The following is a 16,897-nucleotide window of genomic DNA, read 5'->3' on the forward strand; positions in this document are numbered from 1 at the left end:
TGTGGTGTTCGTGGCTGTTTTTTCAGCCCCAAGTTCATAGCAGGTGCGTAGTTACATCTGCTGATTGACTCAGTGAATGAATGAGTAAATGAAAGAATGATGTTCCCGGAAGAGCCCGGGAAGGGAGCAGCGAGGTTGCTGGAAAGGCGGCAGGAGCTGGAGCCGGGGAAACACACGCTCAGAGAGGAGGTTAACCCTTGGTACTTGCTCGCTTCCTTCTCATCATCCACTCGACATTATCCACACTCGACACCCGAGTGCAAAGGGCTGAGGCCGTGCAGCCAGCGAGTGTCGAGGCCAGTGTCCGGCCCCCACGGTGTGACGAGACTCCCGTGACTTTGCAGAAACAGAGCCTGGGACCAGCGGCGAGGACCCCGGAGGCCCCCCTGTGGGCAGGAGGCGCCAGCCCAGACAGGAGAGGTGAGTCCGCCGTGCTCGGGAGGGCAGGGCAGGGCGGGGCGGGGGCTGGGGGCTGGGGCAGCGCCGGCTGGGCCCACCCGCATCTCAGGGAGCCTGGGTGGCCAGAGCCACCGCAGAGGGAGCACCTGCTAAGTCCCCGTGAACTCAGCTGAGAGATGATTCACCTAAACAGTTGCCAGTCAATTCGTGGCATGAACAATCTGCCCTCCAACTCGATGCCCCCAAGGGGGCCGGGGCTGGTTGGTTGGGTTGGTCTCCTTGCTGGAGAAGGGCCGGACTGGTTCCCGCGGTTGTTGCTGACCACGCCAGGGCCTGCGTGTGTGCTTTGACGGGCAGGTTATGCGCTCACCGCGGGGCTGGCTGCCGCAGGGGACGAGCCAGCTGGAGTCCACCCTCCTCGCCAACAGAAGCCTTGGGAGACAGGGCCACTGGCCGCTGGGTGCCAGGCGGGCTGAGCTTAAGTGCCCGCTGTTGGGGCGGGGTGTAGCAGGGGCTCTGAGGGGCCCCAGTCCCTGGGGATCATCGGGGCTGGGCACAGCTCCATCCCAGCAGCCACCTGAGGGCGCTGCCGAGTCGCACGCTGGGCAGCCCCGCTGTCTTCACAGGCCCCAAGATGCGGAAGTGAGATCAGATGGGAAGCTAGGTGGATGTGTGTATGTAGGTATGTGGGTGGGAGGATGGATTGATATTATCCCCATTTTACAGCTGAGGAAACTGAGGCACAGAGGTTAGTTAGCTCACTGACCCACAGAGCATTGGAAAAAGTCTTCAGCATTTGGATTGTGCATAACTGACGTTCTGCCAGGCTGGGCTGACACACCTGAGGGTAAACAGTAGGGGCAAGACAGTGCAGCAAAGCTGAGACCAAAGGGCAAGTTCTGAGAACAGAGTTGCAAAGTTGGCCAAGTAAGTGCAGTGGCTGAAATACCCAGAGGACAGACTTGCTCCGCTCTGGGGCAATGACGGCGTTTAGCCAGCAGCACACAAGGGGGAGGGCAGCCAGAGACTTGGCGCTCCATCTGTCAGTGGATGGATGGATGAATGAATGAATGAATGAATGGGTAGAGGGTGTGCCCCCAGGGCAGTGGGCCTGAGGTTGGGCACACTCAGCCCCCCTCGGGGAGAAACACTGATTTGTCCTCATTTCCTCTAAATGCCAGGTCCACCAGGCCAGTCTCTGAGGACGACAGCCCCACTGTGCAAGCCCAGGCAGGGGTTCCTCTAGACGACCCTGACGTGGCAGGACAGCCGCAGGGAGAGGACGGCGTGCAGTACGGCAGGGTAACCACCAGCCCTCCCCACCCTCTGCCGCTGCCCCCAGGAGCCCAAGCCCTGCCCCCAAGACATAGCACTGGCGGGGACAGGATACCTTTACTGAGCACCTACTATGTGCCTGGTAAGATTCTAGACCTTCATGTTAATCCTCACAACCACTCTAAAAAATAGACGGTGAGAGCTCCATTTCAGAGATGAAGAAACTAAAGTCTGAAAGAATTAGGAGACTAAGCTGGGCATGGTGGCTCATGCCTATAATCCCAGCATTTGGGGAGGCCGAGGCAGGAGGATCACTTGAGCCCAGGAGTTTGACACTAGCCTGGGCAACATTCTGAGACTCCATCTCTACAAAATAATGAAAAGAAAAAAAAAAAAAGATTAGCTGGGCATCATGGTGTGTGCCTGTAGTCCCGGAAGGATTGCTTGAGCCCGAAAGTTTGAGGCTGCAGGGAGCTATGATTTGGTACCTGCACAGCAGCCTGGGCAGCACAGCAAGACCCCATCCATTTAAAAAAAAAAAAATTAAGAGACTTGTCTGTGTTCTCATCGCTAGCATGTGACCAGCCAGGGACTCAAATCTAGGTCGGTCAGTCTAAGTTGGAAGCTTGTCCTGTTTCTCCTCTTCTGTGTGGCTGCATCCGTCCACCCATCCATCCCATCATCCACCCAGATGCCCTTTCATCTGCCCACTCGTTTATCCAGACATCCAACCCACCTAACCACACACCCGACCATCCACTCACCTATACCTCTGTCCACCCATTCATTCATTCGTCTATCCCCCCATCCACCCTCCCACCTACCTACCCTCTCACTTATCCACCTGCCCACTCACCCACTCATCTACCCAGAAAACAGCCACACAGCACCCTGTGCCAGGCTAAGTCTGGCGGAGGTTGCATGCTAGTGAGGGTAGACAGACAGCAAACAATTAGGCTAACAGGGTAATATCCAGAAATGGTAAGCGCTGTAAAGAAAATGGAGAGGACAATGACATGGAGACCAACCAAGGGTCCCGGGCTGCTTAGACAGGATGCTCTAAGGAGTGAGATTTGAGCCGTCAGGAAGAGTGCGGAGGACCCGGCCATGCAAAGTGCAGGAGAAAGAAGAAGCGCAGGCGCAAAGCCAGAGAGAAGCAGGTCCCAGGCGGGCGGAGAGCGAAGTGGGAGGTGAGACGAGGAGTTTGGAATTTCTTCTAAGCGCAAGAGAAAGCCACGGACATGCCAGCGGCAGCAAGGTACAATTAGATGGATGTTTCCAGAAGTTCGCTCTGGCTGCAGCTGTGCAGAGAAGTTCAGACTTGTAGGAGCAGGACCTTAAGCAAGTGGCTGAAGCTCTCTGTGCCTCAGTTTCCTTATCTGTGGAATGGAACTTAGTGCGAGCCTAGAGACACACGCCTGCCCCACGGTAGATGCTCAAGAGAACACTCCCCAAACCAGAAAGCCCCACAGCCTGTCACTGGCCACCCGGGGGGTCTGTAGCAGACAGGGGTCCCACCGCCAGGTGGGGCCCTCGGGGGAGATGGGACTCCTGGGAGCAGGTGTGGAGAGGAGGCCTGAGAGACCCGAGTGGTGGCTCCATCTGCCCCGCCGGTGTGTGTTTTGGGAGCCTCACCTGACCTCGCCCCAACTCACCTTCCCTCTGGGGCCTCTCTCTGCCACCCCGTCCCCCGACGTGTGCTGCAGGTGAAGGCCGCCATGCACCTGACCTACCTGCGGGCCATGGGCGCCCCTGCTTGCCTCTACGTGCTCTTCCTCTTCCTCTGCCAGCAAGTGGCTTCCTTCTGCCGCGGCTACTGGCTGAGCCTGTGGGCAGACGACCCCGCCGTGGGCGGGCGGCAGGCGCACACAGCCCTGCGCGGCGGGGTCTTCGGGCTCCTCGGCTGTCTCCAAGGTGTGCCTCGCCCCTGCCCCCAGCTCCCTTGCTCGCTCTGCCCTCCCCGAACGTCTGTGCAGAGCACCCTGGACCGGAGCGCACACCCGAGTCCCTAAGGTGGGACCGGGGGACGGGGCCTATCCCTCCCTTTCTGGAACCTCCAGAATCTCTCCCCGCGCCTGCCCCCAGCAGAGGGCGGCTCCAAGGTCTGCCTGCTGGTGACTTTGGGTGCCCTCCAAGCCTCCAGAAGGAGCCAGAGCCTCCCCAACAAGTGCACCACCGCCATTACCCCGTCTTCCCTTTTTTAAAAACATGGAAATGTTTATTGAGATGATTCACATGCGGTTCTAAGGAAAAACGCAGCCAGCTCCCTTGCACACTCTGCCCAGTGTCGCCCTCTGTAAAAGGGGGCCTCGGGCCTGCCCTTGAGGGCCCTTCTAGTCCTGAGTATCTCCAGACCTGTTTGCCGGGGACCAGCAGTGGAGAACTCAAGCCGAACGGTTATTTAGTCAAGAGGAATTAGAAAGGGAGTTGTCGGAGTCATCTGAGCCCCGGGATTAACTCAAATCTCCATTTGGGTGGTGCAGTGCCCTTTCATAATCCCCTCACACCCATCCCTCATTTGATAGCTAAGGGTAAATCTTACTGTCCCCTAAAGATGGAGAGACTGGAGCCCAGACAGAGCCATCAGTTATGACTCTTGAAAACAAAGAACATAAAATTCAGCTTCAATTCAAAGTTTATGAAATAAGAGAATTTATTGGCTCAAGGGACTGGTATGCATTGATCCCTAGGTTCAGGTATGGCTGGATCCAGGTGTCCAAACAAAGCTGTTAGAAATTGCTTCAATTCCTTTCTCCATGATAGCTTCCTGTCTAGGTGGTAAGGTGATATTCCACAGCTCCCTCAAACAAGCAAAATACCTCATCCCCCCTAGTTCTAGCAAATCTCAGGTCACACTCTCATTGGCCTGACTTGGGTCACGTGCTCATCTCAGGACCAATCACAGTGGTCTGGGTTGACCAGGGATGAAATTTGCCCTACTCCACAGCCAAGGGGTGGAGGGAGCCCCATCCCAAGCGCACAGGCTGGCCCCTGGGGGAAGGATGTAGAATATATCCGTTTCCTAGGGTGGCTGCATAACAGATTGCCACAGGCTTGGCAGCCTAGCACGACAGAAATTTATTGTCCCACGGTTCTGAAGCCAGAAGCCTGAAATCAGAGTGTCAGCAAAGTGGGTTCCTTGCGGAGGCTCTGAAGGAACCACCCCGTGTCTGTCTCTTAGCTTCTGGCCGTTGCCGACGATCTCTGGCGTCCCTTGGGGTATAGACGTATCAGTTTAGCCCCCGCCTCCGTCCTCGCGCTCTGTCTCTGAGCGTCTCTTCTTAGAATACCCGTCTTGGATTTCGGATCCGCCCTAAATCCGGGATGATTGCGTCTCAGGATCCCTAACTAATTACGTCTGCAAAGACCCTCTTTCCACAAATAAGGTCACGACTGGGGTTGCAGGTGGCCGTGGGTTTTGTGGGGACACGGTTGAATCCACTACAGGCCGGGGCCATGGAGAGAGAACCGGGTGGCCAAAGCCGCAAGGTGCCGCCACGGCGTAGGAGGGGACACCCGCCCGAGGCCCCGCAGGGAGGCGCCTGCAGGTCCACAGCCCTCACGCTCCGACCCCCTGTCCCTCCCCAGCCGTCGGGCTGTTTGTCGCCATGGCCGCCGTGCTGCTCGGTGGCGTCCGGGCGTCCAGGCTGCTCTTCCGGAGGCTCCTGTGGGACGTGATGCGGTCTCCCGTGGGCTTCTTTGAGCGGACGCCCGTCGGGAACCTGCTGAACCGCTTCTCCAAGGAGACCGACATGGTGGACGTGGACATCCCGGACAAACTCCGGTCCTTGCTGACTTACGCCTCCGGACTCCTGGAGGTCATCCTGGTGGTGGCGGTGGCCACCCCGCTGGCCATCGTGGCCATCGTGCCGCTGTTGCTCCTGTACGCGGTGTTCCAGGTACGGAGAGGTCAGGGAGGCTTCCGGGCCCAGCCCAGGTCACCTCAGCCAGTGCTCTGTCCCTGGACAGGACTCGGTGTATGCAGCTCCGTCAAGCTGGCCAGCTGGGGCTGCCCCTAGAGTAGTCCCCAGGGCGGAGGCACCACAGTCTGTTCCTGATATCTATGCTAGACGTCAAAGTTCTTAACATCTGACGTCTTATCCTGCCGCGGCTGCCTCTCCAGTGAACTGGAAACAAGGAGGGCATTGCAAGGTCTCACAGACGATAGTTTAAGCGAGATCCTTTCCGTTGCCGGGGCGGGGGCCATCTTAAATGAGCTTAAACGAAAGAACAGAACCTAACGGCTTGCGTTCCTGGGGATAATGGGTCAGTGGGTCCAGCTGTCACCAGGACACCCTTACTCTCGCCACATCTTCACTCAGCGTTTCTCAAAGTGTGGTCCCAGGGCTAGTAGGAGTGTCACCTGGTTAGAGACGCAGAGTCTTAGGACCAGCCCTACTGGCTCACAGACTACAGGAGTGGGACCCAGAAACGTGGGTTTTAACAACCATCCGAGTACTGCTGATACACGCGAGCATCCGAGAACCACTGGCTGAGCTCCACTTGGCCTGACTTTGGATACGCTCTTGTTCCCTGGGCTGGAGCTAGTGGCCACCCGCAGCCCTGTCCTTGCATCACCCCACATTAGCAGCACAAAGAAAACTTTCCTCCAGCTCAGGATTCATATATCAATCCCAGGGAAGGCTCTGGTTGGCCCTTTGTGGGTCACGTGCCCATCCCTGAACTCGCGCACACAGCACACGCTGTTACCGGAAACCAGATAACAATGCATCTTTGTGCGTTGCCTGGCACCTGCCATGTATCCCTTGGATTTAGTGAGTGACTCTGACTTGGCCAACTTCCACGGTTGCCCTTTACAGTTTTGTTCCCACAGTGACCAACACTAAATGAAGTTGTTGGCCTCAGTCTTGGGAAATGAGACATTTGAACTAAATTGGTGGTTTCTCAACCCTGGCTATACGTTAGGCTCACCTGGAAGGCTTTTCAAAACACCAAAGCCAAGGTGACATCACCAGAAATCTTGATGCAGTAGTTCTGGGGTAGGGCATTGGAGGTTTTTGGAGGTGATTTTCAAAAGGACCATGGCACTCTGAATTCTGCAAGGAAATGGGAGCCCAGAGAGGGCAAGCAACTGGCCCAAGGTCACACAGCAAGCTGGTAACAGAGCCCAGCCTGGAACCCTGTACGTGGGGCTCCCTGTGCTTATGGAAACTACCTCTCAGTGACTGTAGCTTCTCCTCTCTCCTCTCCTCCCCATCCTGCCCCAGAGCCTGTATGTGGCCAGCTCGTGCCAGCTGAAACGCCTGGAGTCAGCGAGCTACTCGTCCGTGTGCTCTCACGTGGCTGAGACGTTCCAGGGCGGTGCGGTGGTCAGGGCGTTCCGAGCCCAGGGACGCTTCGTGGCTCAGAACGACACCCGTGTGGATGAAAGCCAGAGGGTCAGTTTCCCACGACTGGTGGCCGACAGGTAGGAAGAGGCCAGGGGCAGACGTGACCTTATAATCCCTCTGTGTCCCCAGTGGGTGAGACCCGCGGACGTGCTGTGTGGCTAAGTAGGTCAAGTGGCCCGCCCAGGTCACACGTAGCCGAGGGACACAGCTGAGGCTCGATCCCACAGGCAGTCTCTTGGCTTTCCCTGTGGGCAGGTGGAACCTAGCCTGAAATGTCACCAACAGCAGGCGAGCAGGAGACACAGGAAGAAGCCTCCATTGCCTTGGTGACAAAGCACCTATGTAAGCATCCTCAGCCCGACAAGCTTGGAGCACAGATAGACACAGGTTCAAATCCTGGCTCTGCCACTTTTACTTGAGGGCCAGTCTCCAGCAAGTGACATAACCTCTCTGAGCCTCCTTTGTCAGACTGGTCACCCTTGTGGAGTGGCTCTGAGGATTAAATACGTACGCTCATAGGTGAGACTTGTAACATGCCTACTGCGTGCCTGGCACTGTGCTGAGCGATCTAGTTGGATTATGTAGTCCTGTTAACCCCACAAGGCTGAGACTGTTTTATAGATGATGAATCTTAGGCACAGAAAGGTTTGGGAGCTTGCCCAGGGTCACACAGCTAATGCACGGTGGAGCCAGGATCGGGTCCAGGCAGTCTGGTGCCAGAGGGTCAAGCACACAGTAGGTCCTCAATAAACGTGAGTTCCTTTCTGCCCAGGTTCCAGCCATCTGCGGCTCTCAGGCACATAACTGTGGGCACTGTTGCAATTGCATGTTCCCTCTGGAAGACCTGGCCTGCCGCTTCCTGAGGCCCTGGCCTAGGGAAGAGAGGGACCGTATGAACATTTAAAAAGCACCTACTGTGTGCAAAGTGTAATGATTTCTGTGCTGTACATGGTGTGTCTTTTAGTCTCCTCAACTGGAATCGGCCAGATATTACTTCATCCTACAGAAGGGTTCAGAGAAGGGGAGAGACTCCCCAAGGTCAGCCAGCTGGGCAGTGCTGGGACTGAGGTGGACTTTGTCCATTTATTCATTCCTTAGTTGGCTCGCTGAGAAACACCACCTGTCGGAGAGGGTGGGTGCTTTCTGTGTCAGTTGGGCAGATGTGGCTTCACATCCTGGTGTCTGCCGTGCATGTGGAATTGAGCACCCGACCCTCTGAGCCTTGGCTTCCCCATCTGTCAAATGGGAACAACAGTACCCCCCTCCCCTTGTGTTAGGAGGGTTAGATGTTACATGTAGGGGAGACCTCAGAGCTCCCCAAGGACAGTGATTTTCATCTGTTTGATTCACGGTCGTATCCCCAGAATCTCAAACGTGCATGGCACATAGTAGGTACTCAGTACGTATCTGTTGAATGAATGAATGGATGAATAAATGAATGGCAGAATAGGAAGTCATTAAGAGGGGTACGTATTTATTCATCCATTCATCTATTCGTTGAGCACCTACTATGTGCTGGGTCCTGTACTGGGCACCGGGGATCGAGCTGCGAACGAAACAGACAAGGTCGCTGCTCTCGTGGAGTTCATGATCCACTGCAGACGCCAGGAATCAGTGGCTGACTAGGCGGGTTAGTTATAGGGAAATGACTGTTGTGAAGGACGAGGAGGTGCAGCCGGGGAGGCTCTCCCAGTAGGTGACGTGTGAGCCGACTTGTGCGTCCAGATGTCGGCCGCGTGAAGGCCAAGGTCGGGTCAGGCCAGCAGAGCTGCAAGGGGAACGGGGCTCGGCCTGTCCCAGGGACAGAAAGCGGCGCAGCGAAGTCCCGCTAAGCACCACGTGTGCGCCAGGCCTGAGCCGGGCTCGGGCGACACAGGACAGTGTTGCCCTCCCCGCCCAGCTTGGGTGGAGCTTGGGGTGCAGAGGCCGCTGCCAGGCACGGAGCTGGCACAGCGGGGAGTCCTCGTGCCCAGAGCCGCGGTGCCCGCAGACGACGGCACCCACTCAGCCCGCTGCCCCCGCCTCCCTGTGCAGGTGGCTTGCCGCCAACATGGAGCTCCTGGGGAACAGCCTGGTGTTCGTGGCCGCCGTGTGCGCCGTGCTGAGCAAGGCCCGCCTCAGCGCCGGCCTCGTGGGCTTCTCTGTCTCCGCCGCCCTCCAGGTACCCGCCGCCCCCAGCCTGGGCTTGGGGTGTCGGTGGAACCAGAGACAGACGGGCCCTTGATGGGGGGGCCTTCTGAGACCCGAGCCCAAACTGCCACCCACTGGGAGAAAGACAGCTCCACAGGGCTGGCGGCTGAGCTCGGGCAGGAAGGAGGGCGAGGACGGAGCTGGGGTGGGGGCGTGTTGTCACCACAGCCCTGGGAAGGCCTCCCTGAGGAGGGGCTAGGAGCTGTGGCCTGGAGGAAGTTAGGAAAGGCCCTGGGGGCAGGGGGCCAGCCCTGGTGGTAGAGGGACAACAGGGAGGCAGCGGTGGCAGGAGAGGAGGGCAGGGCTGGAGCCCCCATGGCTGCTCACAGGCCCTGGGAGATGGGAAATCAGGGGAGGTCCAGGCTTGTCAAAGTGGAATCAGCGGGCCTGGGTCCTGCTGGGTGTCCTTGGGAGGGCCACACACCCTTTCTGGTCCTGTCTCCCCACCTGTATCAAGACAGTTGGGACAAGCCGGTGTCTGGTTCTACTGAAGGACTGCCAGGAGTCTCGTGTGCAGCCAAATCCACCACCTCCCCCGGGCCCGGTCCTCAGACTGCCCCTTTCCCAAATCGCTGCTCCCCGGGGCCTGCCAGGCGGGCCGGTGCGAGCCCTTGGGTGCCCTTGCCCTAGGTGTTGTCTTGCTCCAGGTGACCCAGACGCTGCAGTGGGCTGTACGCAGCTGGACGGACCTGGAGGGCAGCATCGTGTCCGTGGAGCGGATGAAGGACTACGCGAGGACGCCCAAGGAGGTGATGGGGGAGGTGGGGCGGGGCTCGTGCCCCGGGAGGGCGGTGGGCCCAGGCTGACATCTGCCGTGGGCTTTGGGATCTACACCCTCATCTCCCCGCACTCGGCCCTACTGCCGTGGGCCAGAGCCACAGCCGGGTGGTGGCAGTGGTTAAGAGGAGCGTGCCGTCTTCGCCAGGTCAAATCCTGCTTGCTTTGCTTCCTGGCTTGAGCAACACAGGTCACCTATTGAGTGACAGGCAACCACAGGGACAGCAATGTAGCCGTAGCCACATCATGTAACAGTAACAGAACAGCAAGGTGGCAGCAGCACGATTGTAATGCGATAGCATCCTTCCAACAACCCGATAGTGACATCGTAACAGAGTTAGGGACACAGTAGCAGAGTGACAGCACCATCACAGTCCTGGGTTTACCAGGAGGATCAAATGAGACCCTGCAGTGACGGACTTAGCAGCGTCTGGCCTAGTGTAACCACTCAACGCGTGTGTACGGCTCTTGTGAGGCCCATTGCACAGATTAGGAAACCAAGGCTCGGGGACCGATTGATCTGTTTCAAGGTCCTGGGAGCAGCAGACGGCAGTACTGGCCTCCACGCTGCACAGTCCCGTCCTCTTCACAAAGACAAAGGGGTGTGTCCACTCCCACCATAGGAGAGAGAATATTCCTTGATAACAGACAGTGAGCGGCTGATCACGTTAAAAGGATAAAGGTAGCCAACATCACCGTTGTTTTCACCATACCAGATATCTGTTCTCAGCACTGCTATATTCCATGCCCTGTATTTTTTTTTTTGGGGGGGACAGAGTCTCTCTGTTGCCCCAGCTAAAGTGCCGTGGTGTCAGCCTAGCTCACAGCAACCTCAAACTCCTGGGCTCAAGCGATCCTCCAGCCTCAGCCTCCCAAGTAGCTGGGACTACAGGCATGTGCCACCATGCCTGGTTAATTTTTTCTATATATATATTTTTAATTATCCAGCTAATTTCTTATTTTTTTAGTAGAGATGGGGTCTCACTCTTGCTCAGGCTTGTCTCGAACTCCTGACCTGGAGCGATCCTCCCGTCTCAGCCTCCCAGAGTGCTAGGATTACAGGCGTGAGCCACCACGCCCAGCCCATACCCTGTCTTATTTAATTCCCATAACAACCTTGTAAAATAGCAATAAATATGCCCACTTTGCAGAAGAGAAAACCGAGGCCCAGAGAGGTGGGCCATCTTGTGAGAACCCTTGGAGGAAGGCACCTCTGACCCAGTGTCCCCTCCTGCTCCAGGCCCCCTGGAGGCTGCCCACCTGCGCAGCTCGGCCCCCCTGGCCTCGCGGCGGGCAGATCGAGTTCCGGGGCTTTGGGCTGAGATACCGACCCGAGCTCCCGCTGGCCGTGAGGGGCGTGTCCTTCCGGATCCATGCGGGAGAGAAGGTGAGCACTTCTCCCCGGGGTCCTCTTCACAGAGGGCAGGCCCCAGGCTCCCGGCCCTGAGCACCTGCCACCTCCTCAGTGTCCCCACCTCAGATCCGCCACACCCTCAACTATAGAATCCTCATCCTCCCAAGCCTGCTTCCGTGTGGGGACCCCTCGGGAAGGTGTGTCCCCAGATAAACAGTCCATTGCCCAGCTTCCTTCTTCCTGTAATGTTTACCGAACACCTACTGTGTGCTGGGGAACCTGCTCTATGTCCCCCATACATTATGCAGTTTGCGTGGGGGGCCTCGGGCAAGTCACTTCATGTCTCAGTCCCAGTGTGCCCATGTGTAAAATGGGAATGATAACGTCAGCCTCATGGAGCTGTTGTGAGGTCAGAGTTAATGCATACAAAGTCCCTGGCTCATAGCAAGTGCTACAGAGTGTTTACTAATGCTTTTAGTATTTACATTTTTCCTCTCACGACGATCCCCCCTTACAGATGCCCAGTCAGGGCCCTGCACCGAAGCCCTGTCCTCCCTCCCCACCTACACACTTGCTCCCTGCCACCCTCACTGTCCCCGCGCCAGGCTCCCAACGGATCCTGCCTCACCACCTCCACTCTGCTCTCCTGTGGTCTTCATCAGCGTGAATGGCACAGTCGTTCCCTCGCTCAAAGCCCACCAGCTCCCAGCTTCCCTCGAGGGGGACGTCTGAATTTCTGAGCTTGCCATTCAAGGCCCTGCCCACCTCCCTACCTCATCGTTACTCTGCCAGGGCCTAGCCAGCATGCATGGAGAGGCTGGCTCTGGGCACAGGGTGCTGCAAGCTCAACGAGCTTCTGCTCTTGCGTACATGCTTGGTGGGGTTTACCTGGAGTCTTCCCCCTCCCCGAACTCCTGCTCATCCTTTAAGACTCCACTTAAGTATCCCCTCCTCCATGAAGCCTTCTCTGATTACCCCCGCCAAGTCCCATTCCAGGCAGCAGGAACCTCACCTCCTTTGCTTCCCTGGTTGCTACAGGTCCAGAGCGTGATCAGAGGGTGCTTGTTTCTCGCACTGTATTAAAATTCGGTTTACTCGGTTGCATTGTTTCCTAGACCAGACCACATGGCAGCGAGGACCCTTTGATTTCTGTAGTCCTGGTGCCTAAACATGCGCATGGCATGCGGTGCGGTGACCCGCATGTTTCACTTGCTCATGAATCAAACAGGGTTGAAGCCTCGCGTGTCAGACATTGGGGGTGCAACAGCAGCAAGAGAGAAAAGGATGGGGGATGGGTGAAAGGACGGGCGGAGGGATGGAGGGATGAGGGGTGGACAGGATGCAGGATGAAGGAGGGGTGAGGAATGGAGGATGAAAGAAATGAATGAAAAGATGGATGGATGGACAGGGTAGAAGAAAGGATGGGAGATGGGTGGACAGGGTGGGGAGGAAGGGAAGGAGGAGGAAGGATGATAAGGGGGGTGGGTAGAAGGATTGGAAAGGAGGGAGGAACAGACGGCAGGGTGGAGGAACAGAAGGAAAGATGGGAGGAGCTGTCAGGACGAGGGGAAGACAGAAGAATGCACAAATGGAAGGTAGGATGGACGATGGATGGATGGAAGGGTAGACAGATGGACGGGAGGATGGGCATTCACAGGATGATGGACAGACGGATCTTGGATATGGAGAAACATCCCCAAATAGATGCCCACGAACCCTCTGTGCGGTGAGCTGCCTTCCTGTGCCCGGCCCTGGGCAGAGCCAGCCCTGTCCCCCTCCCTCCTGGCAGGTGGGCATCGTTGGCAGGACGGGGGCCGGGAAGTCCTCCCTGGCCGGGGGCCTGCTGCGGCTCCAGGAGGCAGCCGAGGGCGGGATCTGGATCGACGGGGTCCCCATCGCCCACGTGGGGCTGCACACGCTGCGGTCCAGGATCACCATCATCCCCCAGGTGCGGCCGGGGAGCGGGGTGGGCACGGGTGGGAGGCGTGGCGGGGCCCCGCTCTGACCTGCCGCCCGCTGCCAGGACCCCATCCTGTTCCCCGGCTCTCTGCGGGCGAACCTCGACCTGCTCGAGGAGCACACGGACGAAGCCATCTGGGCGGCCTTGGAGACCGTGCAGCTCAACACGCTGGTGGCCGGCCTGCCCGGCCAGCTGCAGTACGAGTGCGGGGACCAAGGCGAGGACCTGAGGTACGGTCGCCCCCCGGCCAGGACCTGCAGGGGGAGGGGCGGGTGGCCAGGCTCTGCTGCCCCTGCAGGGTTAGCAGCCCGGTCCTAATAATCACACGTCCCTTATCTGCGATTCCAAACTCCAGCACCGTCTCTGATTACCGGCTTTCTTCCCCCAAACTAGTGATAGTGTCCTAAATTCATGTGGTGGCAAAACCCAGCCTTGACTGACATAAGGCTACTTAGTCTTCAGTCATCCTACTCCGAATTTAAGTACTTAGTTTGCTACAGAAATACCGTGGTTTGACATTGGGCACTCGCCTCACACCTGCTGGGGCTATCTATGGCTTTTTAAAATAATTTTTTAATGTGGAAAAATACACATAAAATTAACCATCTCTATATTGTAGAAATTGGCAACAAAAATTTTTTAATTAGCCATCTCAACCATTTTTCAGTGTACAATTCAGTACTGTCAGTTTGTTTTGTTGTGTGACAATGTGAACGTACCTATGTCCCCGTGTCCTCCTCCCCAACCCTGGCAGCCACCATGCTACTTTCCGTCTGTCTCCGAGTCGGGCCACTCTGGATACCTCATATACGTAGAATCACACGATCTCTTTTTGTGACCACCTTGTTTCACTCGGCATGACGTCCTTGAGGCTTATCCGTGCAGCATGGGGCAGAATGTCCTTCCTTTTTAAGACTGAATAATCCATTACCTGGACAGATCCCACTTCGCTTGTCCATCTGTCGATGGCTGTCTGGGTTGTGTCCACCTAGCACTACTGCGCTCATAGGTGTACAGGTTGTGCCTTTTTATAAACCGAGATGCTCGGGACTCATGAACCCGTCTGCCCCCGAGGGCCTGGGGAGGGTGACGGCTTCCTGCACTAGCGACAGTGTCGCTGGCAGGGTGAGAGTGTGCACAGCCAGGCTCCCCACCTCCCAGTGGTGGGACCTGGGGCAAGTTACTTAATCTCCTGTGCCTCAGTTTCCTCATCTGTGAAATGGGAATAAAAGCACCTACCTCCCTGTGCGAGGATTGAGTGAGTTATATATATTAAGTGTAAAGTCGTTGAAATGGTGCCCGACACTCAGGAAATTAACTAAATACTAATCCTCGGAGCCACACTCTGGCGTTCCAATTCCACAGAGTTGGAATCTCTGCCTGACACCTGCGTGGGGGCGCCCAGCTTGTAGGTGGTGAGGCTGGGGCAGGGCCCGGCCCCCCGACACCTGCAGGGCCATGGTAGGTTTTGATTGTCGCAGGAGATGTGCGTGGTGGAAGGGGTTGCCACGCAGGGAGGCGGAGCATGGCGGGGAACGGCCCGGCCACACGGGGCCAGTTCCCGTCATGGCCCCACGACCTTGAATCTCAACTTTGCCCTCTACCCTGTAATTAGGGGCTACTGCTTTTATATGACTTAGCTCCACAACCAGCAAGGAAGTGTCCATTAAGAGCACAGATTCTGGTGTCAGAGGACCTGGGTTCAAATTCTGGATCTACCATTAACTTTGTTAACTTGGACAAGCCACTTAACCTCTGTGCCTGTTTCCCCTCTCTTGAAAGAAAAGAGTAATATCTACCTTTGTGGTCATTTTGAGGATCGAGCCAATCTATGCACAAGCACTTAGCATATGTCTGGCACATGGTGAAGCCCACAGAATGGAACTAGCCATGAATAGAAAGTGGCCCTGTCACAGACAGGGAAACTGAGGCACAAAGAGTCTGAATGGTTTGCCTAACATCAGCCTGCTCACAGACAGCAGGACAGGGATCCCCACCCGCTGTGTAGACCACAGACCCCACCGTGGGGACACACAGACGCCCCGATGCCCCGTTTCTGCGCTGTCACAGACCCACGTGTGTGCGTGCCCCGTAGGTCGTGAAGTTTGGGCAAAGAAATGCCCGGCCTTAATCGTTCCGCTCGTTCCCAGCGTGGGGCAGAAGCAGCTGCTGTGTCTGGCACGCGCCCTCCTCCGGCAAACCCAGATCCTTGTCCTGGACGAGGCCACGGCCGCCGTGGACCCGGGCACAGAGCGGCAGATGCGGGCCTCCCTGGAGCGCTGGTTTTCGGGCTGCACCGTGCTGCTCATCGCCCACCGCCTGCACTCAGTGATGGACTGCGCCCGGTGAGGCCCTGCCGTGGGACTGGCCCTGGAGGGGACCCCTGCCCAGCAGATGCGGGACTTGCGGGGAGCAAACCTCAGCCCAGATACGCTGGGGTCTCGGAGCTGCCGCGTGCCTGGGCTGGGGCCAAAGAGACACCCATCTCCTCTCTCCTGCAGGGTGCTGGTCATGGACGAGGGGCAGGTGGCCGAGAGCGGCAGCCCGGCCCAGCTGCTGGCCCAGAAGGGCCTGTTCTACAGGCTGGCCCAGGAGTCAGGCCTAGTCTGAGCCAGGCTCCTCCGCCAGGCCCCTCTGCCGTGCCAGCCTGCAGTGCCCCGGCGAGGCAAGTGACACGAGTGTCATCGGTGGCTCCACTTGATGCTGAGTCTACACCCCTCCGCTCTTGGCAAAGAAAATGGCAGAGAAAGCGGCTGCTTGTCACAGAGCATTGGACCTTGGAAGACACAGGGCCCCCCGGCCCTGTCCACCTGAAGCCAGCGTCACAGTGGCCCTCGGCCCTGGCTGTCCCTGGCCTCACCTGGGGACACAGGACATGCCTGTGCCAGGCTCCCCCACCCACCATTCTATCAGAGTGCCTAGGGCTTCGGGCAGCGATGGTATGTGCACTTTTTACAATTTAGCCCTTTTATTTGGGGATGATCCCAGGTTCACAGGGAGAGGTGCCCTTTAGCCCATTTCTTCCAAAGGTGGCCTTCTGCAAAACTGCTCAACGTCACAGCGAGGGGGTGTGGACACTGACACAATACACCGGTCGGTTCAGATTTCCCACTCGCACTCGTTTGTATTTAGCTGCGCACAGTTTTATCACGTGCCCGGCATCTACCCCCACGGTGAGGCTAGGCGATGGCCCCATGCCCACAAAGATCCCTCATGTGGCCGGTTTGTAGCCACACCCGCCTCCCTCCCACCCTGAGCACTGGCAGATCGGCTCTCCCGTCTCACTCCAGCGCTCGGGGAGGACCGAGAGCCACTGCCCTGCCCGGGATGAGCTCGAGGTCTCACGGAGTGGCCAGCACGTGGGAGCCGGTGCCTGTGAGTCCTGCTAACGGGGCTGCTGTTAGGCCCACACCATGGTGGCCTGGACACCAGCCAGCAGGGTCACCCGGGCCCTAATCCCCCCGCCATGGGCTCTGGCCAGCAGGCGGGGGGGAACACAGGTGAGACCCGGCAAGGCCACACACACACCTTTCTGGGCCAGCACCGCCCAGGGGCCCTTCATCCACCACGCCCGCCTGTCACTGCAACACA

At 57.5% G+C, this 16,897-nt stretch overlaps 1 protein-coding gene across 3 annotated transcripts in view; it reads left to right on the plus strand.

Annotated features, from left to right (window-relative positions):
- Positions 1 to 16,417, plus strand: part of ABCC6 (ATP binding cassette subfamily C member 6) — a 47,423-nt gene extending 31,006 nt beyond the window's left edge. Inside the window, exons 20-31 of one of the 3 annotated variants that reach the window (XM_020281639.2) lie at positions 345 to 420; positions 1,581 to 1,701; positions 3,381 to 3,588; positions 5,263 to 5,573; positions 6,903 to 7,102; positions 9,060 to 9,186; positions 9,863 to 9,964; positions 11,233 to 11,379; positions 13,136 to 13,294; positions 13,370 to 13,536; positions 15,457 to 15,651; positions 15,808 to 16,417. In XM_020281639.2, coding sequence (XP_020137228.2) covers positions 345 to 420; positions 1,581 to 1,701; positions 3,381 to 3,588; positions 5,263 to 5,573; positions 6,903 to 7,102; positions 9,060 to 9,186; positions 9,863 to 9,964; positions 11,233 to 11,379; positions 13,136 to 13,294; positions 13,370 to 13,536; positions 15,457 to 15,651; positions 15,808 to 15,916 — 1,922 coding nt within the window. In that variant the 3' untranslated portion in view covers positions 15,917 to 16,417. Of the gene's footprint in view, positions 1 to 344; positions 421 to 1,580; positions 1,702 to 3,380; positions 3,589 to 5,262; positions 5,574 to 6,902; positions 7,103 to 9,059; positions 9,187 to 9,862; positions 9,965 to 11,232; positions 11,380 to 13,135; positions 13,295 to 13,369; positions 13,537 to 15,401; positions 15,652 to 15,807 lie in introns of those variants that run through there. The other 2 variants (XM_075995146.1, XM_075995147.1) reach the window with 2 other exon arrangements.
- Positions 16,418 to 16,897: the final 480 nt, after the last annotated feature.

Source organism: Microcebus murinus, chromosome 19 (genome assembly GCF_040939455.1).
Source record: "Microcebus murinus isolate Inina chromosome 19, M.murinus_Inina_mat1.0, whole genome shotgun sequence".
Classification (NCBI taxonomy): Eukaryota; Metazoa; Chordata; class Mammalia; order Primates; family Cheirogaleidae; genus Microcebus; species Microcebus murinus.